The 25241-nt window shown below is 38.6% G+C and overlaps 1 protein-coding gene across 1 annotated transcript; it reads left to right on the forward strand.

The window, feature by feature from the left end:
* The first annotated feature begins 17205 nt into the window (after positions 1-17205).
* On the forward strand, positions 17206-17646 carry LOC126095442 (uncharacterized). Its single transcript, XM_049910235.1, has one exon. It carries the CDS (start codon positions 17206-17208, stop codon positions 17644-17646), a length of 441 nt encoding a protein of 146 aa, XP_049766192.1.
* The last annotated feature ends 7595 nt before the right edge of the window (positions 17647-25241 follow it).

Here is a 25241-nt window from a genome sequence, read left to right on the forward strand (position 1 = left end):
ATGGGAAAAAAGCAAACATGGGAAAAAATCAAACATGGGAAAAAATCAAACATGGGAATATCGCAGATATGGGAAAAACGCAAACATGAGAAAAATGCAAACATATAAAGACGCAAACATGTAAAGACGCAAACATGGGAAAAACGCAAATATGGGAAAAACGCAAATATGGGAAAAACGCAAATATGGGAAAAACGCAAATATGGGAAAAACGCAAATATGGTAAAAACGCAAATATGGGAAAAACGCAAATATGGGAAGAACGCAAATATGGGAAAAACGCAAATATGGGAAAAACGCAAATATGGCAAAAACGCAAATATGGCAAAAACGCAAATATGGCAAAAACGCAATGATGGCAAAAACGCAAATATGGCAAAAACGCAATGATGGCAAAAACGCAATGATGGCAAAAACGCAATGATGGCAAAAACGCAATGATGGCAAAAACGCAATGATGGCAAAAACGCAATGATGGCAAAAACGCAATGATGGGAAAAACGCAATGATGGGAAAAACGCAATGATGGGAAAAACGCAATGATGGGAAAAACGCAATGATGGGAAAAACGCAATGATGGGAAAAACGCAATGATGGGAAAAACGCAATGATGGGAAAAACGCAATGTTGGGAAAAACGCAATGATGGGAAAAACGCAATGATGGGAAAAACGCAATGATGGGAAAAACGCAATGATGGGAAAAACGCAATGATGGGAAAAACGCAATGATGGGAAAAACGCAAATATGGGAAAAACGCAAATATGGGAAAAACGCAGAGATGGGAAAAACGCAAAGATGGGAAAAGATGGGAAAAACGTAAAGATGGTAAAAACGCAGAGATGGGAAAAACGCAAATATAGGAAAAACGCAAATATTTCGAAGAGAAACTTGTGGCACAACTTCACAAGGGGAAAGAATCAGTTGGTAGGACATAGTCTGTAGCATCAAGAGTTCTCGAAATTTTGGACAAACGCAAATATGGGAAAAACGCAAATATGGGAAAAACGCAAATATGGGAAAAACGCAAATATGGGAAAAACGCAAATATGGGAAAAACGCAAATATGCGAAAAACGCAAATATGCGAAAAACGCAAATATCTGAAAAACGCAAATACGGGAAAAAGGCAAATATGGGAAAAACGCAAATAGGGGAAAAACGCAAATATGGGAAAAACGCAAACATGGGAAAAACGCAAACATGGGAAAAAAGCAAACATGGGAAAAAATCAAACATGGGAAAAAATCAAACATGGGAATATCGCAGATATGGGAAAAACGCAAACATGAGAAAAACGCAAACATGTAAAGACGCAAACATGTAAAGACGCAAACATGGGAAAAACGCAAACATGGGAAAAACGCAAACATGGGAAAAAAGCAAACATGGGAAAAAATCAAACATGGGAAAAAATCAAACATGGGAATATCGCAGATATGGGAAAAACGCAAATATGGGAAAAACGCAAATATGGGAAAAACGCAAATATGGGAAAAACGCAAATATGGGAAAAACGCAAATATGGGAAAAACGCAAATATGGCAAAAACGCAAATATGGGAAAAACGCAAATATGGGAAAAACGCAAATATGGCAAAAACGCAAATATGGCAAAAACGCAAATATGGGAAAAACGCAAATATGGGAAGAACGCAAATATGGGAAAAACGCAAATATGGGAAAAACGCAAATATGGCAAAAACGCAAATATGGCGAAAACGCAAATATGGCAAAAACGCAATGATGGCAAAAACGCAATGATGGCAAAAACGCAAATATGGCAAAAACGCAATGATGGCAAAAACGCAATGATGGCAAAAACGCAATGATGGCAAAAACGCAATGATGGCAAAAACGCAATGATGGCAAAAACGCAATGATGGCAAACACGCAATGATGGCAAAAACGCAATGATGGCAAAAACGCAATCATGGCAAAAACGCAATCATGGCAAAAACGCAATGATGGCAAAAACGCAATGATGGGAAAAACGCAATGATGGGAAAAACGCAATGATGGGAAAAACGCAATGATAGGAAAAACGCAATGATGGGAAAAACGCAATGATGGGAAAAACGCAGAGATGGGAAAAACGCTGAGATGGGAAAAACGCAGAGATGGGAAAAACGCAGAGATGGGAAAAACGCAGAGATGGGAAAAACGCAGAGATGGGAAAAACGCAGAGATGGGAAAAACGCAAAGACGGGAAAATGCAAAGATGGGAAAAACGCAAAGATGGGAAAAACGCAAAGATGGGAGAAACGCAAAGATGGGAAAAACGCAAAGATGGGAAAAACGCAAAGATGGGAAAAACGCAAAGATGGGAATAACGCAAATATGGGAAAAACGCAAAGATGGGAAAAACGCAAAGATGGGAAAAACGCAAAGATGGGAAAAACGCAAAGATGGGAAAAACGCAAAGATGGGAATAACTCAGAGATGGGAAAAACGCAGAGATGGGAAAAACGCAGAGATGGGAAAAACGCAAAGATGGGAAAAGATGGGAAAAACGTAAAGATGGTAAAAACGCAGAGATGGGAAAAACGCAAATATAGGAAAAACGCAAATATTTCGAAGAGAAACTTGTGGCACAACTTCACAAGAGGAAAGAATCAGTTGGTAGGACATAGTCTGTAGCATCAAGAGTTCTCGAAATTTTGGACAAACGCAAATATGGGAAAAACGCAAATATGGGAAAAACGCAAATATGGGAAAAACGCAAATATGGGAAAAACGCAAATATGGGAAAAACGCAAATATGCGAAAAACGCAAATATGCGAAAAACGCAAATATCTGAAAAACGCAAATATGGGAAAAACGCAAATATGGGAAAAACGCAAATAGGGGAAAAACGCAAACATGGGAAAAACGCAAACATGGGAAAAAAGCAAACATGGGAAAAAATCAAACATGGGAAAAAATCAAACATGGGAATATCGCAGATATGGGAAAAACGCAAACATGAGAAAAATGCAAACATGTAAAGATGCAAACATGTAAAGACGCAAACATGGGAAAAACGAAAATATGGGAAAAACGCAAATATGGGAAAAACGCAAATATGGGAAAAACGCAAATATGGGAAAAACGCAAATATGGGAAAAACGCAAATATGGGAAAAACGCAAATATGGGAAGAACGCAAATATGGGAAAAACGCAAATATGGGAAAAACGCAAATATGGCAAAAACGCAAATATGGCAAAAACGCAAATATGGCAAAAACGCAATGATGGCAAAAACGCAAATATGGCAAAAACGCAACGATGGCAAAAACGCAATGATGGCAAAAACGCAATGATGGCAAAAACGCAATGATGGCAAAAACGCAATGATGGCAAAAACGCAATGATGGCAAAAACGCAATGATGGGAAAAACGCAATGATGGGAAAAACGCAATGATTGGAAAAACGCAATGATGGGAAAAACGCAATGATGGGAAAAACGCAATGATGGGAAAAACGCAATGATGGGAAAAACGCAATGATGGGAAAAACGCAATGATGGGAAAAACGCAATGTTGGGAAAAACGCAATGATGGGAAAAACGCAATGATGGGAAAAACGCAATGATGGGAAAAACGCAATGATGGGAAAAACGCAATGATGGGAAAAACGCAATGATGGGAAAAACGCAATGATGGGAAAAACGCAAATATGGGAAAAACGCAAATATGGGAAAAACGCAAATATGGGAAAAACGCAAATATGGGAAAAACGCAAATATGGGGAAAACGCAAATATGGGGAAAACGCAAATATGGGAAAAACGCAAATATGGGAAAAACGCAAATATGGGAAAAACGCAAAGATGGGAAAAACGCAAAGATGGGAAAAACGCAAAGATGGGAAAAACGCAAAGATGGGAAAAACGCAGAGATGGGAAAAACGCAGAGATGGGAAAAACGCAGAGATGGGAAAAACGCAAAGATGGGAAAAGATGGGAAAAACGTAAAGATGGTAAAAACGCAGAGATGGGAAAAACGCAAATATAGGAAAAACGCAAATATTTCGAAGAGAAACTTGTGGCACAACTTCACAAGGGGAAAGAATCAGTTGGTAGGACATAGTCTGTAGCATCAAGAGTTCTCGAAATTTTGGACAAACGCAAATATGGGAAAAACGCAAATATGGGAAAAACGCAAATATGGGAAAAACGCAAATATGGGAAAAACGCAAATATGGGAAAAACGCAAATATGCGAAAAACGCAAATATGCGAAAAACGCAAATATCTGAAAAACGCAAATATGGGAAAAACGCAAATATGGGAAAAACGCAAATAGGGGAAAAACGCAAATATGGGAAAAACGCAAACATGGGAAAAACGCAAACATGGGAAAAAAGCAAACATGGGAAAAAATCAAACATGGGAAAAAATCAAACATGGGAATATCGCAGATATGGGAAAAACGCAAACATGAGAAAAACGCAAACATGTAAAGACGCAAACATATAAAGACGCAAACATGTAAAGACGCAAACATGGGAAAAACGCAAATATGGGAAAAACGCAAATATGGGAAAAACGCAAATATGGGAAAAACGCAAATATGGGAAAAACGCAAATATGGGAAAAACGCAAATATGGGAAAAACGCAAATATGGCAAAAACGCAAATATGGCAAAAACGCAAATATACCAAAAACGCAAATATGGGAAAAACGCAAATATGGGAAAAACGCAAATATGGCAAAAATGCAAATATGGCAAAAACGCAAATATGGCAAAAACACAATGATGGCAAAAACGCAAATATGGCAAAAACGCAAATATGGCAAAAACGCAATGATGGCAAAAACGCAATGATGGCAAAAACGCAATGATGGCAAAAACGCAATGATGGCAAAAACGCAATGATGGCAAAAACGCAATGATGGGAAAAACGCAATGATGGGAAAAACGCAATGATGGGAAAAACGCAATGATGGGAAAAACGCAATGATGGGAAAAACGCAATGATGGGAAAAACGCAATGATGCGAAAAACGCAATGATGGGAAAAACGCAATGATGGGAAAAACGCAATGTTGGGAAAAACGCAATGATGGGAAAAACGCAATGATGGGAAAAACGCAATGATGGGAAAAACGCAATGATGGGAAAAACGCAATTATGGGAAAAACGCAATGATGGGAAAAACGCAATGATGGGAAAAACGCAAATATGGGAAAAACGCAAATATGGGAAAAACGCAAATATGGGAAAAACGCAAATATGGGAAAAACGCAAATATGGGAAAAACGCAAATATGGGAAAAACGCAAATATGGGGAAAACGCAAATATGGGGAAAACGCAAATATGGGAAAAACGCAAATATGGGAAAAACGCATATATGGGAAAAACGCAAATATGGGATAAACGCAAATATGGGAAAAACGCAAATATGGGAAAAACGCAAAGATGGGAAAAACGCAAAGATGGGAAAAACGCAAAGATGGGAAAAACGCAAAGATGGGAAAAACGCAGAGATGGGAAAAACGCACAGATGGGAAAAACGCAGAGATGGAAAAAACGCAAAGATGGGAAAAGATGGGAAAAACGTAAAGATGGTAAAAACGCAGAGATGGGAAAAACGCAAATATAGGAAAAACGCAAATATTTCGAAGAGAAACTTGTGGCACAACTTCACAAGAGGAAAGAATCAGTTGGTAGGACATAGTCTGTAGCATGAAGAGTTCTCGAAATTTTGGACAAACGCAAATATGGGAAAAACGCAAATATGGGAAAAACGCAAATATGGGAAAAACGCAAATATGGGAAAAACGCAAATATGGGAAAAACGCAAATATGGGAAAAACGCAAATATGCGAAAAACGCAAATATGCGAAAAACGCAAATATGCGAAAAACGCAAATATCTGAAAAACGCAAATATGGGAAAAACGCAAATATGGGAAAAACGCAAATAGGGGAAAAACGCAAATATGGGAAAAACGCAAACATGGGAAAAACGCAAATATGGGAAAAAAGCAAACATGGGAAAAAATCAAACATGGGAAAAAATCAAACATGGGAATATCGCAGATATGGGAAAAACGCAAACATGAGAAAAACGCAAACATGTAAAGACACAAACATGTAAAGACGCAAACATGGGAAAAACGCAAATATGGGAAAAACGCAAATATGGGAAAAACGCAAATATGGGAAAAACGCAAATATGGGAAAAACGCAAATATGGCAAAAACGCAAATATGGGAAAAACGCAAATATGGGAAGAACGCAAATATGGGAAAAACGCAAATATGGGAAAAACGCAAATATGGCAAAAACGCAAATATGGCAAAAACGCAAATATGGCAAAAACGCAATGATGGCAAAAACGCAAATATGGCAAAAACGCAATGATGGCAAAAACGCAAATATGGCAAAAACGCAAATATGGCAAAAACGCAATGATGGCAAAAACGCAATGATACCAAAAACGCAATGATGGCAAAAACGCAATGATGGCAAAAACGCAATGATGGCAAAAACGCAATGATGGCAAACACGCAATGATGGCAAACACGCAATGATGGCAAAAACGCAATGATGGCAAAAACGCAATGATGGCAAAAACGCAATGATGGCAAAAACGCAATGATGGCAAAAACGCAATGATGGGAAAAACGCAATGATGGGAAAAACGCAATAATGGGAAAAACGCAATGATAGGAAAAACGCAATGATGGGAAAAACGCAATGATGGGAAAAACGCAATGATGGGAAAAACGCAATGATGGGAAAAACGCAATGATGGGAAAAACGCAAAGATGGGAAAAACGCAAAGATGGGAATAACTCAGAGATGGGAAAAACGCAGAGATGGGAAAAACGCAGACATGGGAAAAACGCAAAGATGGGAAAAGATGGGAAAAACGTAAAGATGGTAAAAACGCAGAGATGGGAGAAACGCAAATATAGGAAAAACGCAAATATTTCGAAGAGAAACTTGTGGCACAACTTCACAAGAGGAAAGAATCAGTTGGTAGGACATAGTCTGTAGCATCAAGAGTTCTCGAAATTTAGGACAAACGCAAATATGGGAAAAACGCAAATATGGGAAAAACGCAAATATGGGAAAAACGCAAATATGGGAAAAACGCAAATATGGGAAAAACGCAAATATGCGAAAAACGCAAATATGCGAAAAACGCAAATATCTGAAAAACGCAAATATGGGAAAAACGCAAATATGGGAAAAACGCAAATAGGGGAAAAACGCAAACATGGGAAAAACGCAAACATGGGAAAAAAGCAAACATGGGAAAAAATCAAACATGGGAAAAAATCAAACATGGGAATATCGCAGATATGGGAAAAACGCAAACATGAGAAAAATGCAAACATGTAAAGACGCAAACATGTAAAGACGCAAACATGGGAAAAACGCAAATATGGGAAAAACGCAAATATGGGAAAAACGCAAATATGGGAAAAACGCAAATATGGGAAAAACGCAAATATGGGAAAAACGCAAATATGGGAAGAACGCAAATATGGGAAAAACGCAAATATGGGAAAAACGCAAATATGGCAAAAACGCAAATATGGCAAAAACGCAAATATGGCAAAAACGCAATGATGGCAAAAACGCAAATATGGCAAAAACGCAATGATGGCAAAAACGCAATGATGGCAAAAACGCAATGATGGCAAAAACGCAATGATGGCAAAAACGCAATGATGGCAAAAACGCAATGATGGCAAAAACGCAATGATGGGAAAAACGCAATGATGGGAAAAACGCAATGATGGGAAAAACGCAATGATGGGAAAAACGCAATGATGGGAAAAACGCAATGATGGGAAAAACGCAATGATGGGAAAAACGCAATGATGGGAAAAACGCAATGTTGGGAAAAACGCAATGATGGGAAAAACGCAATGATGGGAAAAACGCAATGATGGGAAAAACGCAATGATGGGAAAAACGCAATGATGGGAAAAACGCAATGATGGGAAAAACGCAATGATGGGAAAAACGCAATGATGGGAAAAACGCAAATATGGGAAAAACGCAAATATGGGAAAAACGCAGAGATGGGAAAAACGCAAAGATGGGAAAAGATGGGAAAAACGTAAAGATGGTAAAAACGCAGAGATGGGAAAAATGCGAATATAGGAAAAACGCAAATATTTCGAAGAGAAACTTGTGGCACAACTTCACAAGGGGAAAGAATCAGTTGGTAGGACATAGTCTGTAGCATCAAGAGTTCTCGAAATTTTGGACAAACGCAAATATGGGAAAAACGCAAATATGGGAAAAACGCAAATATGGGAAAAACGCAAATATGGGAAAAACGCAAATATGGGAAAAACGCAAATATGCGAAAAACGCAAATATGCGAAAAACGCAAATATCTGAAAAACGCAAATACGGGAAAAACGCAAATATGGGAAAAACGCAAATAGGGGAAAAACGCAAATATGGGAAAAACGCAAACATGGGAAAAACGCAAACATGGGAAAAAAGCAAACATGGGAAAAAATCAAACATGGGAAAAAATCAAACATGGGAATATCGCAGATATGGGAAAAACGCAAACATGAGAAAAACGCAAACATGTAAACACGCAAACATGTAAAGACGCAAACATGGGAAAAACGCAAATATGGGAAAAACGCAAATATGGGAAAAACGCAAATATGGGAAAAACGCAAATATGGGAAAAACGCAAATATGGGAAAAACGCAAATATGGGAAAAACGCAAATATGGGAAAAACGCAAATATGGGAAAAACGCAAATATGGCAAAAACGCAAATATGGGAAAAACGCAAATATGGGAAGAACGCAAATATGGGAAAAACGCAAATATGGGAAAAACGCAAATATGGCAAAAATGCAAATATGGCAAAAACGCAAATATGGCAAAAACGCAATGATGGCAAAAACGCAAATATGGCAAAAACGCAAATATGGCAAAAACGCAATGATGGCAAAAACGCAATGATGGCAAAAACGCAATGATGGCAAAAACGCAATGATGGCAAAAACGCAATGATGGGAAAAACGCAATGATGGGAAAAACACAATGATGGGAAAAACGCAATGATGGGAAAAACGCAATGATGGGAAAAACGCAATGATGGGAAAAACGCAATGATGGGAAAAACGCAATGATGGGAAAAACGCAATGATGGGAAAAACGCAATGTTGGGAAAAACGCAATGATGGGAAAAACGCAATGATGGGAAAAACGCAATGATGGGAAAAACGCAATGATGGGAAAAACGCAATGATGGGAAAAACGCAATGATGGGAAAAACGCAATGATGGGAAAAACGCAAATATGGGAAAAACGCAAATATGGGAAAAACGCAAATATGGGAAAAACGCAAATATGGGAAAAACGCAAATATGGGAAAAACGCAAATATGGGAAAAACGCAAATATGGGAAAAACGCAAATATGGGGAAAACGCAAATATGGGGAAAACGCAAATATGGGAAAAACGCAAATATGGGAAAAACGCATATATGGGAAAAACGCAAATATGGGAAAAACGCAAATATGGGAAAAACGCAAATATGGGAAAAACGCAAAGATGGGAAAAACGCAAAGATGGGAAAAACGCAAAGATGGGAAAAACGCAAAGATGGGAAAAACGCAGAGATGGGAAAAACGCAGAGATGGGAAAAACGCAGAGATGGAAAAAACGCAAAGATGGGAAAAGATGGGAAAAACGTAAAGATGGTAAAAACGCAGAGATGGGAAAAACGCAAATATAGGAAAAACGCAAATATTTCGAAGAGAAACTTGTGGCACAACTTCACAAGAGGAAAGAATCAGTTGGTAGGACATAGTCTGTAGCATGAAGAGTTCTCGAAATTTTGGACAAACGCAAATATGGGAAAAACGCAAATATGGGAAAAACGCAAATATGGGAAAAACGCAAATATGGGAAAAACGCAAATATGGGAAAAACGCAAATATGGGAAAAACGCAAATATGCGAAAAACGCAAATATGCGAAAAACGCAAATATCTGAAAAACGCAAATATGGGAAAAACGCAAATATGGGAAAAACGCAAATAGGGGAAAAACGCAAATATGGGAAAAACGCAAACATGGGAAAAACGCAAACATGGGAAAAAAGCAAACATGGGAAAAAATCAAACATGGGAAAAAATCAAACATGGGAATATCGCAGATATGGGAAAAACGCAAACATGAGAAAAACGCAAACATGTAAAGACACAAACATGTAAAGACGCAAACATGGGAAAAACGCAAATATGGGAAAAACGCAAATATGGGAAAAACGCAAATATGGGAAAAACGCAAATATGGGAAAAACGCAAATATGGCAAAAACGCAAATATGGGAAAAACGCAAATATGGGAAGAACGCAAATATGGGAAGAACGCAAATATGGGAAAAACGCAAATATGGGAAAAACGCAAATATGGCAAAAACGCAAATATGGCAAAAACGCAAATATGGCAAAAACGCAATGATGGCAAATACGCAAATATGGCAAAAACGCAATGATGGCAAAAACGCAAATATGACAAAAACGCAATGATGGCAAAAACGCAATGATGGCAAAAACGCAATGATGGCAAAAACGCAATGATGGCAAAAACGCAATGATGGCAAAAACGCAATGATGGCAAAAACGCAATGATGGCAAAAACGCAATGATGGCAAAAACGCAATGATGGCAAAAACGCAATGATGGCAAAAACGCAATGATGGGAAAAACGCAATGATGGGAAAAACGCAATAATGGGAAAAACGCAATGATAGGAAAAACGCAATGATGGGAAAAACGCAATGATGGGAAAAACGCAATGATGGGAAAAACGCAATGATGGGAAAAACGCAATGATGGGAAAAACGCAAAGATGGGAAAAACGCAATGATGGGAAAAACGCAATGATGGGAAAAACGCAATGATGGGAAAAACGCAATGATGGGAAAAACGCAATGATGGGAAAAACGCAATGATGGGAAAAACGCAATGATGGGAAAAACGCAATGATGGGAAAAACGCAAATATGGGAAAAACGCAAATATGGGAAAAACGCAAATATGGGAAAAACGCAAATATGGGGAAAACGCAATTATGGGAAAAACGCAAATATGGGAAAAACGCATATATGGGAAAAACGCAAATATGGGAAAAACGCAAATATGGGAAAAACGCAAATATGGGAAAAACGCAAAGATGGGAAAAACGCAAAGATGGGAAAAACGCAAAGATGGGAAAAACGCAAAGATGGGAAAAACGCAGAGATGGGAAAAACGCAGAGATGGGAAAAACGCAGAGATGGGAAAAACGCAAAGATGGGAAAAGATGGGAAAAACGTAAAGATGGTAAAAACGCAGAGATGGGAAAAACGCAAATATAGGAAAAACGCAAATATTTCGAAGAGAAACTTGTGGCACAACTTCACAAGGGGAAAGAATCAGTTGGTAGGACATAGTCTGTAGCATCAAGAGTTCTCGAAATTTTGGACAAACGCAAATATGGGAAAAACGCAAATATGGGAAAAACGCAAATATGGGCAAAACGCAAATATGGGCAAAACGCAAATATGGGAAAAACGCAAATATGCGAAAAACGCAAATATGCGAAAAACGCAAATATCTGAAAAACGCAAATATGGGAAAAACGCAAATATGGGAAAAACGCAAATAGGGGAAAAACGCAAATATGGGAAAAACGCAAACATGGGAAAAACGCAAACATGGGAAAAAAGCAAACATGGGAAAAAATCAAACATGGGAAAAAATCAAACATGGGAATATCGCAGATATGGGAAAAACGCAAACATGAGAAAAACGCAAACATGTAAAGACGCAAACATGTAAAGACGCAAATATGGGAAAAACGCAAATATGGGAAAAACGCAAATATGGGAAAAACGCAAATATGGGAAAATCGCAAATATGGGAAAAACGCAAATATGGGAAAAACGCAAATATGGCAAAAACGCAAATATGGGAAAAACGCAAATATGGGAAGAACGCAAATATGGGAAAAACGCAAATATGGGAAAAACGCAAATATGGCAAAAATGCAAATATGGCAAAAACGCAAATATTTCAAAAACGCAATGATGGCAAAAACGCAAATATGGCAAAAACGCAAATATGGCAAAAACGCAATGATGGCAAAAACGCAATGATGGCAAAAACGCAATGATGGCAAAAACGCAATGATGGCAAAAACGCAATGATGGCAAAAACGCAATGATGGGAAAAACGCAATGATGGGAAAAACGCAATGATGGGAAAACGCAATGATGGGAAAAACGCAATGATGGGAAAAACGCAATGATGGGAAAAACGCAATGATGGGAAAAACGCAATGATGGGAAAAACGCAATGTTGGGAAAAACGCAATGATGGGAAAAACGCAATGATGGGAAAAACGCAATGATGGGAAAAACGCAATGATGGGAAAAACGCAATGATGGGAAAAACGCAATGATGGGAAAAACGCAATGATGGGAAAAACGCAATGATGGGAAAAACGCAAATATGGGAAAAACGCAAATATGGGAAAAACGCAAATATGGGAAAAACGCAAATATGGGAAAAACGCAAATATGGGAAAAACGCAAATATGGGAAAAACGCAAATATGGGAAAAACGCAAATATGGGGAAAACGCAAATATGGGGAAAACGCAAATATGGGAAAAACGCAAATATGGGAAAAACGCATATATGGGAAAAACGCAAATATGGGAAAAACGCAAATATGGGAAAAACGCAAATATGGGAAAAACGCAAAGATGGGAAAAACGCAAAGATGGGAAAAACGCAAAGATGGGAAAAACGCAAAGATGGGAAAAACGCAGAGATGGGAAAAACGCAGAGATGGGAAAAACGCAGAGATGGAAAAAACGCAAAGATGGGAAAAGATGGGAAAAACGTAAAGATGGTAAAAACGCAGAGATGGGAAAAACGCAAATATAGGAAAAACGCAAATATTTCGAAGAGAAACTTGTGGCACAACTTCACAAGAGGAAAGAATCAGTTGGTAGGACATAGTCTGTAGCATGAAGAGTTCTCGAAATTTTGGACAAACGCAAATATGGGAAAAACGCAAATATGGGAAAAACGCAAATATGGGAAAAACGCAAATATGGCAAAAACGCAAATATGGGTAAAACGCAAATATGGGAAGAACGCAAATATGGGAAAAACGCAAATATGGGAAAAACGCAAATATGGCAAAAACGCAAATATGGCAAAAACGCAAATATGGCAAAAACGCAATGATGGCAAAAACGCAAATATGGCAAAAACGCAATGATGGCAAAAACGCAAATATGGCAAAAACGCAAATATGGCAAAAACGCAAATATGGCAAAAACGCAATGATGGCAAAAACGCAATGATGGCAAAAACGCAATGATGGCAAAAACGCAATGATGGCAAAAACGCAATGATGGCAAAAACGCAATGATGGCAAACACGCAATGATGGCAAACACGCAATGATGGCAAAAACGCAATGATGGCAAAAACGCAATGATGGCAAAAACGCAATGATGGCAAAAACGCAATGATGGGAAAAACGCAATGATGGGTAAAACGCAATAATGGGAAAAACGCAATGATAGGAAAAACGCAATGATGGGAAAAACGCAATGATGGGAAAAACGCAATGATGGGAAAAACGCAATGATGGGAAAAACGCAAAGATGGGAAAAACGCAATGATGGGAAAAACGCAATGATGGGAAAAACGCAATGATGGGAAAAACGCAATGATGGGAAAAACGCAATGATGGGAAAAACGCAATGATGGGAAAAACGCAGAGATGGGGAAAACGCAGTGATGGGAAAAACGCAGAGATGGGAAAAACGCAGAGATGGGAAAAACGCAGAGATGGGAAAAACGCAGAGATGGGAAAAACGCAGAGATGGGAAAAACGCAGAGATGGGAAAAACGCAGAGATGGTAAAAACGCAAAGACGGGAAAATGCAAAGATGGGAAAAACGCAAAGATGGGAAAAACGCAAAGATGGGAGAAACGCAAAGATGGGAAAAACGCAAAGATGGGAAAAACGCAAAGATGGGAAAAACGCAAAGATGGGAATAACGCAAACATGGGAAAAACGCAAAGATGGGAAAAACGCAAAGATGGGAGAAACGCAAAGATGGGAAAAACGCAAAGATGGGAAAAACGCAGAGATGGGAAAAACGCAGAGATGGGAAAAACGCAGAGATGGGAAAAACGCAAAGATGGGAAAAACGCAAAGATGGGAAAAACGCAGAGATGGGAAAAACGCAAAGATGGGAAAAACGTAAAGATGGTAAAAACGCAGAGATGGGAAAAACGCAAATATAGGAAAAACGCAAATATTTCGAAGAGAAACTTGTGGCACAACTTCACAAGAGGAAAGAATCAGTTGGTAGGACATAGTCTGTAGCATCAAGAGTTCTCGAAATTTTGGACAAACGCAAATATGGGAAAAACGCAAATATGGGAAAAACGCAATGATGGGAAAAACGCAATGATGGGAAAAACGCAATAATGGGAAAAACGCAATGATGGGAAAAACGCAATGATGGGAAAAACGCAATGATGGGAAAAACGCAATGATGGGAAAAACGCAATGTTGGGAAAAACGCAATGATGGGAAAAACGCAATGATGGGAAAAACGCAATGATGGGAAAAACGCAATGATGGGAAAAACGCAATGATGGGAAAAACGCAATGATGGGAAAAACGCAATGATGGGAAAAACGCAATGATGGGAAAAACGCAATGATGGGAAAAACGCAATGATGGGAAAAACGCAAATATGGGAAAAACGCAAATATGGGAAATACGCAAATATGGGAAAAACGCAAATATGGGAAAAACGCAAATATGGGAAAAACGCAAATATGGGAAAAACGCAAATATGGGAAAAACGCAAATATGGGGAAAACGCAAATATGGGGAAAACGCAAATATGGGAAAAACGCAAATATGGGAAAAACGCATATATGGGAAAAACGCAAATATGGGAAAAACGCAAATATGGGAAAAACGCAAATATGGGAAAAACGCAAAGATGGGAAAAACGCAAAGATGGGAAAAACGCAAAGATGGGAAAAACGCAAAGATGGGAAAAACGCAGAGATGGGAAAAACGCAAAGATGGGAAAAGATGGGAAAAACGTAAAGATGGTAAAAACGCAGAGATGGGAAAAACGCAAATATAGGAAAAACGCAAATATTTCGAAGAGAAACTTGTGGCACAACTTCACAAGAGGAAAGAATCAGTTGGTAGGACATAGTCTGTAGCATCAAGAGTTCTCGAAATTTTGGACAAACGCAAATATGGGAAAAACGCAAATATGGGAAAAACGCAAATATGGGAAAAACGCAAATATGGGAAAAACGCAAATATGGGAAAAACGCAAATATGCGAAAAACGCAAATATGCGAAAAACGCAAATATCTGAAAAACGCAAATATGGGAAAAACGCAAATATGGGAAAAACGCAAATAGGGGAAAAACGCAAATATGGGAAAAACGCAAACATGGGAAAAACGCAAACATGGGAAAAAAGCAAACATGGGAAAAAATCAAACATGGGAAAAAATCAAACATGGGAATATCGCAGATATGGGAAAAACGCAAACATGAGAAAAACGCAAACATGTAAAGACGCAAACATGTAAAGACGCAAACATGTAAAGACGCAAACATGGGAAAAACGCAAATATGGGAAAAACGCAAATATGGGAAAAACGCAAATATGGGAAAAACGCAAATATGGGAAAAACGAAAATATGGGAAAAACGCAAATATGGCAAAAACGCAAATATGGGAAAAACGCAAATATGGGAAGAACGCAAATATGGGAAAAACGCAAATATGGGAAAAACGCAAATATGGCAAAAATGCAAATATGGCAAAAACGCAAATATGGCAAAAACGCAATGATGGCAAAAACGCAAATATGGCAAAAACGCAAATATGGCAAAAACGCAATGATGGCAAAAACGCAATGATGGCAAAAACGCAATGATGGCAAAAACGCAATGATGGCAAAAACGCAATGATGGCAAAAACGCAATGATGGCAAAAACGCAATGATGGGAAAAACGCAATGATGGGAAAAACGCAATGATGGGAAAAACGCAATGATGGGAAAAACGCAATGATGGGAAAAACGCAATGATGGGAAAAACGCAATGATGGGAAAAACGCAATGATGGGAAAAACGCAATGATGGGAAAAACGCAATGATGGGAAAAACGCAATGATGGGAAAAACGCAATGATGGGAAAAACGCAAATATGGGAAAAACGCAAATATGGGAAAAACGCAAATATGGGAAAAACGCAAATATGGGAAAAACGCAAATATGGGAAAAACGCAAATATGGGAAAAACGCAAATATGGGGAAAACGCAAATATGGGAAAAACGCAAATATGGGAAAAACGCATATATGGGAAAAACGCAAATATGGGAAAAACGCAAATATGGGAAAAACTCAAATATGGGAAAAACGCAAATATGGGAAAAACGCAAATATGGGAAAAACGCAAATATCGGAAAAACGCAAATATGGGAAAAACGCAGATATGGGAAAAACGCAGATATGGGAAAAACGCAAATATGGGAAAAACGCAAATATGGGAAAAACGCAAATATGGGAAAACGCAAATATGGGAAAACGCAAATATGGGAAAAACGCAAATATGGGAAAAACGCAAATATGGGAAAAACGCAAATATGGGAAAAACGCAAATATGGGAAAAACGCAAATAAGGGAAGAACGCAAATATGGGAAGAATGCAAATATGGGAAGAACGCAAATATGGGAAGAACGCAAATATGGAAAAAACGCAAATATGGCAAAAACGCAAATATGGCAAAAACGCAAATATGGCAAAAACGCAAATATGGCAAAAACGCAAATATGGCAAAAACGCAAATATGGCAAAAATGCAAATATACCAAAAACGCAAATATGGCAAAAACGCAATGATGGCAAAAATGCAATGATGGCAAAAACGCAATGATGGGGAAAACGCAATGATGGGAAAAACGCAATGATGGGAAAAACGCAATGATGGGAAAAACGCAATGATGGGAAAAACGCAATGATGGGAAAAACGCAATGATGGGAAAAACGCAATGATGGGAAAAACGCAATGATGGGAAAAACGCAATGATGGGAAAAACGCAATGATGGGAAAAACGCAATGATGGGAAAAACGCAATGATGGGAAAAACGCAATGATGGGAAAAACGCAATGATGGGAAAAACGCAGACATGGGAAAAACGCAGAGATGGGAAAAACGCAGAGATGGGAAAAACGCAGAGATGGGAAAAACGCAGAGATGGGAAAAACGCAAAGACGGGAAAATGCAAAGATGGGAAAAACGCAAAGATGGGAAAAACGCAAAGATGGGAGAAACGCAAAGATGGGAAAAACGCAAAGATGGGAAAAACGCAAAGATGGGAAAAACGCAAAGATGGGAATAACGCAAATATGGGAAAAACGCAAATATGGGAAAAACGCAAAGATGGGAAAAACGCAAAGATGGGAAAAACGCAAAGATGGGAAAAACGCAGAGATGGGAAAAACGCAGAGATGGGAAAAACGCAGAGATGGGAAAAACGCAAAGATGGGAAAAGATGGGAAAAACGTAAAGATGGTAAAAACGCAGAGATGGGAAAAACGCAAATATAGGAAAAACGCAAATATTTCGAAGAGAAACTTGTGGCACAACTTCACAAGAGGAAAGAATCAGTTGGTAGGACATAGTCTGTAGCATCAAGAGTTCACGAAATTTTGGACAAACGCAAATATGGGAAAAACGCAAATATGGGAAAAACGCAAATATGGGAAAAACGCAAATATGGGAAAAACGCAAATATGGGAAAAACGCAAATATGCGAAAAACGCAAATATGCGAAAAACGCAAATATCTGAAAAACGCAAATATGGGAAAAACGCAAATATGGGAAAAACGCAAATAGGGGAAAAACGCAAATATGGGAAAAACGCAAACATGGGAAAAACGCAAACATGGGAAAAAAGCAAACATGGGAAAAAATCAAACATGGGAAAAAATCAAACATGGGAATATCGCAGATATGGGAAAAACGCAAACATGAGAAAAACGCAAACATGTAAAGACGCAAACATGTAAAGACGCAAACATGCGAAAATCGCAAATATGGGAAAAACGCAAATATGGCAAAATCGCAAATATGGGAAAAACGCAAATATGGGAAAAACGCAAATATGGGAAAAACGCAAATATGGGAAAAACGCAAATATGGGAAAAACGCAAATATGGCAAAAACGCAAATATGGGAAAAACGCAAATATGGGAAGAACGCAAATATGGGAAAAACGCAAATATGGGAAAAACGCAAATATGGCAAAAACGCAATGATGGCAAAAACGCAAATATGGCAAAAACGCAAATATGGCAAAAACGCAAATATGGCAAAAACGCAAATATGGCAAAAACGCAAATATGGCAAAAACGCAATGATGGCAAAAACGCAATGATGGCAAAAACGCAATGATGGGAAAAACGCAATGATGGGAAAAACGCAATGATGGGAAAAACGCAATGATGGGAAAAACGCAATGATGGGAAAAACGCAATGATGGGAAAAACGCAATGATGGGAAAAACGCAATGATGGGAAAAACGCAATGATGGGAAAAACGCAATGATGGGAAAAATGCAATGATGGGAAAAACGCAATGATGGGAAAAACGCAATGATGGGAAAAACGCAATGTTGGGAAAAACGCAATGATGGGAAAAACGCAATGATGGGAAAAACGCAATGATGGGAAATACGCAATGATGGGAAAAACGCAATGATGGGAAAAACGCAATGATGGGAAAAACGCAATGATGGGAAAAACGCAATGATGGGAAAAACGCAATGATGGGAAAAACGCAATGATGGGAAAAACGCAAATATGGGAAAAACGCAAATATGGGAAAAACGCAAATATGGGAAAAACGCAAATATGGGAAAAACGCAAATATGGGAAAAACGCAAATATGGGAAAAACGCAAATATGGGGAAAACGCAAAAATGGGAAAAACGCAAATATGGGAAAAACGCATATATGGGAAAAACGCAAATATGGGAAAAACGCAAATATGGGAAAAACGCAAATATGGGAAAAACGCAAATATGGGAAAAACGCAAATATGGGAAAAACGCAAATATGGGAAAAACGCAAATATCGGAAAAACGCAAATATGGGAAAAACGCAGATATGGGAAAAACGCAGATATGGGAAAAACGCAAATATGGGAAAAACGCAAATATGGAAAAAACGCAAATATGGGAAAACGCAAATATGGGAAAACGCAAATATGGGAAAAACGCAAATATGGGAAAAACGCAAATATGGGAAAAACGCAAATATGGGAAAAACGCAAATAAGGGAAGAACGCAAATATGGGAAGAATGCAAATATGGGAAGAACGCAAATATGGGAAGAACGCAAATATGGCAAAAACGCAAATATGGCAAAAACGCAAATATGGGAAGAACGCAAATATGGCAAAAACGCAAATATGGCAAAAACGCAAATATGGCAAAAACGCAAATATGGCAAAAATGCAAATATACCAAAAACGCAAATATGGCAAAAACGCAATGATGGCAAAAACGCAATGATGGCAAAAACGCAATGATGGGAAAAACGCAATGATGGGAAAAACGCAATGATGGGAAAAACGCAATGATGGGAAAAACGCAATGATGGGAAAAACGCAATGATGGGAAAAACGCAATGATGGGAAAAACGCAATGATGGGAAAAACGCAATGATGGGAAAAACGCAATGATGGGAAAAACGCAATGATGGGAAAAACGCAATGATGGGAAAAACGCAATGATGGGAAAAACGCAGAGATGGGAAAAACGCAGAGATGGGAAAAACGCAAAGATGGGAAAACCGCAGAGATGGGAAAAACGCAGAGATGGGAAATACGCAGAGATGGGAAAAACGCAGAGATGGGAAGAACGCAGAGATGGGAAAAACGCAGAGATGGGAAAAACGCAGAGATGGGAAAAACGCAGAGATGGGAAAAACGCAGAGATGGGAAAAACGCAAAGACGCGAAAATGCAGAGATGGGGAAACCGCAGAGATGGGAAAGACGCAAAGATGGGAAAAACGCAAAGATGGGAAAAACGCTAAGATGGTAAAAACGCAGAGATGGGAAAAACGCAAATATAGGAAAAACGCAAATATTTCGAAGAGAAACTTGTGGCACAACTTCACAAGAGGAAAGAATCAGATGGTAGGACATAGTCTGTAGCATCAAGAGTTCACGAAGTTTTGGACAAACGCAAATATGGGAAAAACGGAACTATGGGAAAAACGCAAATATGGGAAGAACGCAAATATGGGAAGAACGCAAATATGGGAAGAACGCAAATATGGGAAGAACGCAAATATGGGAAGAACGCAAATATGGGAAAATCGCAAATATGGGAAAAACGCAAATATGGGAAGAACGCAAATATGGGAAAATCGCAAATATGGGAAAAACGCAAATATGGAAAACGCAAATATGGCAAAAACGCAAATATGGCAAAAACGCAAATATGGCAAAAACTCAAATATGGCAAAAACGCAAATATGGCAAAAACGCAAATATGGCAAAAACGCAAATATGGGAAAAACGCAAATATGTCAAAAACGCAAATATACCAAAAACGCAAATATGGCAAAAACGCAATGATGGCAAAAACGCAATGATGGCAAAAACGCAATGATGGCAAAAACGCAATGATGGGAAAAACGCAATGATGGGAAAAACGCAATGATGGGAAAAACGCAATGATGAGAAAAACGCAATGATGGGAAAAACGCAATGATGGGAAAAACGCAATGATGGGAAAAACGCAATGATGGGAAAAACGCAATGATGGGAAAAACGCAATGATGGGAAAAACGCAATGATGGGAAAAACGCAGAGATGGGAAAAACGCAGAGATGGGAAAAACGCAGAGATGGGAAAACCGCAGAGATGGGAAAAACGCAGAGATGGGAAAAACGCAGAGATGGGAAAAACGCAGAGATGGGAAAAACGCAGAGATGGGAAAAACGCAAAGATGGGAAAATGCAGAGATGGGAAAACCGCAGAGATCGGAAAAACGCAAAGATGGGAAAAACGCAAAGATGGGAAAAACGCAAAGATGGGAAAAACGCAAAGATGGGAAAAACGCAAAGATGGGAAAAACGCAATGATGGGAAAAACGCAATGATGGGAAAAACGCAATGATGGGAAAAACGCAATGATGGGAAAAACGCAATGATGGGAAAAACGCAAATATGGGAAAAACGCAAATATGGGAAAAACGCAAATATGGGAAAAACGCAAATATGGGAAAAACGCAAATATGGGAAAAACGCAAATATGGGAGAAACGCAAATATGGGAAAAACGCAAATATGGGGAAAACGCAAATATGGGGAAAACGCAAATATGGGAAAAACGCAAAAATGCGAAAAACGCAAAAATGCGAAAAACCCAAATATGGGAAAAACGCAAATATGGGAAAAACGAAAATATGGGAAAAACGAAAATATGGGAAAAACGCAAATATGGGAAAAACGCAAAGATGGGAAAAACACAAAGATGGGAAAAACGCAGAGATGGGAAAAACGCAGAGATGGGAAAAACGCAGAGATGGGAAAAACGCAAAGATGGGAAAAGATGGGAAAAACGTAAAGATGGTAAAACGCAGAGATGGGAAAAACGCAAATATAGGAAAAACGCAAATATTTCGAAGAGAAACTTGTGGCACAACTTCACAAGAGGAAAGAATCAGTTGGTAGGACATAGTCTGTAGCATCAAGAGTTCACGAAATTTTGGACAAACGCAAATATGGGAAAAACGCAAATATCGGAAAAACGCAAATATGGGAAAAACGCAAATATGGGAAAAACGCAAATATGGGAAAAACGCAAATATGCGAAAAACGCAAATATGCGAAAAACGCAAATATCTGAAAAACGCAAATATGGGAAAAACGCAAATATGGGAAAAACGCAAATAGGGGAAAAACGCAAATATGGGAAAAACGCAAACATGGGAAAAACGCAAACATGGGAAAAAAGCAAACATCGGAAAAAATCAAACATGGGAAGAAATCAAACATGGGAATATCGCAGATATGGGAAAAACGCAAACATGAGAAAAACGCAAACATGTAAAGACGCAAACATGTAAAGACGCAAACATGGGAAAAACGCAAATATGGGAAAAACGCAAATATGGCAAAATCGCAAATATGGGAAAAACGCCAATATGGAAAAAACGCAAATATGGGAAAAACGCAAATATAGGAAAAACGCAAATATGGCAAAAACGCAAATATGGGAAAAAAGCAAATATGGGAAGAACGCAAATATGGGAAAAACGCAAATATGGGAAAAACGCAAATATGGCAAAAACGCAATGATGGCAAAAACGCAATGATGGCAAAAACGCAAATATGGCAAAAACGCAAATATGGCAAAAACGCAAATATGGCAAAAACGCAAATATGGCAAAAACGCAATGATGGGAAAAACGCAATGATGGGAAAAACGCAATGATGGGAAAAACGCAATGATGGGATAAACGCAATGATGGGAAAAACGCAATGATGGGAAAAACGCAATGTTGGGAAAAACGCAATGATGGGAAAAACGCAATGATGGGAAAAACGCAATGATGGGAAATACGCAATGATGGGAAAAACGCAATAATGGGAAAAACGCAATGATGGGAAAAACGCAATGATGGGAAAAACGCAATGATGGGAAAAACGCAAATATGGGAAAAACGCAAATATGTGAAAAACGCAAATATGGGAAAAACGCAAATATGGGAAAAACGCAAATATGGGAAAAACGCAAATATGGGAAAAACGCAAATATGGGGAAAACGCAAAAATGGGAAAAACGCAAATATGGGAAAAACGCATATATGGGAAAAACGCAAATATGGGAAAAACGCAAATATGGGAAAAACGCAAATATGGGAAAAACGCAAATATGGGAAAAACGCAATGATGGGAAAAACGCAAATATGGGAAAAACGCAAATATCGGAAAAACGCAAATATGGGAAAAACGCAGATATGGGAAAAACGCAGATATGGGAAAAACGCAAATATGGGAAAAACGCAAATATGGGAAAAACGCAAATATGGGAAAACGCAAATATGGGAAAACGCAAATATGGGAAAAACGCAAATATGGGAAAAACGCAAATATGGGAAAAACGCAAATATGGGAAAAACGCAAATAAGGGAAGAACGCAAATATGGGAAGAATGCAAATATGGGAAGAATGCAAATATGGGAAGAACGCAAATATGGCAAAAACGCAAATATGGCAAAAACGCAAATATGGCAAAAACGCAAATATGGCAAAAACGCAAATATGGCAAAAACGCAAATATGGCAAAAACGCAAATATGGCAAAAATGCAAATATACCAAAAACGCAAAAATGGCAAAAACGCAATGATGGCAAAAACGCAATGATGGCAAAAACGCAATGATGGGAAAAACGCAATGATGAAAAAAACGCAATGATGGGAAAAACGCAATGATGGGAAAAACGCAATGATGGGAAAAACGCAATGATGGGAAAAACGCAATGATGGGAAAAACGCAATGATGGGAAAAACGCAATGATGGGAAAAACGCAATGATGGGAAAAACGCAATGATGGGAAAAACGCAATGATGGGAAAAACGCAATGATGGGAAAAACGCAGAGATGGGAAAAACGCAGAGATGGGAAAAACGCAAAGATGGGAAAACCGCAGAGATGGGAAAAACGCAGAGATGGGAAATACGCAGAGATGGGAAAAACGCAGAGATGGGAAGAACGCAGAGATGGGAAAAACGCAGAGATGGGAAAAACGCAGAGATGGGAAAAACGCAGAGATGGGAAAAACGCAGAGATGGGAAAAACGCAGAGATGGGAAAAACGCAGAGATGGGAAAAACGCAAAGACGCGAAAATGCAGAGATGGGGAAACCGCAGAGATGGGAAAGACGCAAAGATGGGAAAAACGCAAAGATGGGAAAAACGCTAAGATGGTAAAAACGCAGAGATGGGAAAAACGCAAATATAGGAAAAACGCAAATATTTCGAAGAGAAAATTGTGGCACAACTTCACAAGAGGAAAGAATCAGATGGTAGGACATAGTCTGTAGCATCAAGAGTTCACGAAGTTTTGGACAAACGCAAATATGGGAAAAACGGAAATATGGGAAAAACGCAAATATGGGAAGAACGCAAATATGGGAAGAACGCAAATATGGGAAGAACGCAAATATGGGAAGAACGCAAATATGGGAAGAACGCAAATATGGGAAAATCGCAAATATGGGAAAAACGCAAATATGGGAAGAACGCAAATATGGGAAAATCGCAAATATGGGAAAAACGCAAATATGGAAAACGCAAATATGGCAAAAACGCAAATATGGCAAAAACGCAAATATGGCAAAAACTCAAATATGGCAAAATCGCAAATATGGCAAAAACGCAAATATGGCAAAAACGCAAATATGGGAAAAACGCAAATATGTCAAAAACGCAACTATACCAAAAACGCAAATATGGCAAAAACGCAATGATGGCAAAAACGCAATGATGGCAAAAACGCAATGATGGCAAAAACGCAATGATGGCAAAAACGCAATGAGGGCAAAAACGCAATGATGGGAAAAACGCAATGATGAGAAAAACGCAATGATGGGAAAAACGCAATGATGGGAAAAACACAATGATGGGAAAAACGCAATGATGGGAAAAACGCAATGATGGGAAAAACGCAATGATGGGAAAAACGCAATGATGGGAAAAACGCAGAGATGGGAAAAACGCAGAGATGGGAAAAACGCAGAGATGGGAAAAACGCAGAGATGGGAAAAACGCAGAGATGGGAAAAACGCAGAGATGGGAAAAACGCAAAGATGGGAAAATGCAGAGATGGGAAAACCGCAGAGATCGGAAAAACGCAAAGATGGGAAAAACGCAAAGATGGGAAAAACGCAAAGATGGGAAAAACGCAAAGATGGGAAAAACGCAAAGATGGGAAAAACGCAATGATGGGAATAACGCAATGATGGGAAAACGCAATGATGGGAAAAACGCAATGATGGGAAAAACGCAATGATGGGAAAAACGCAATGATGGGAAAAACGCAAATATGGGAAAAACGCAAATATGGGAAAAACGCAAATATGGGAAAAATGCAAATATGGGAAAAACGCAAATATGGGAAGAACGC

This window comes from Schistocerca cancellata, chromosome 8 (genome assembly GCF_023864275.1).
Source record: "Schistocerca cancellata isolate TAMUIC-IGC-003103 chromosome 8, iqSchCanc2.1, whole genome shotgun sequence".
Taxonomy (NCBI): Eukaryota; Metazoa; Arthropoda; class Insecta; order Orthoptera; family Acrididae; genus Schistocerca; species Schistocerca cancellata.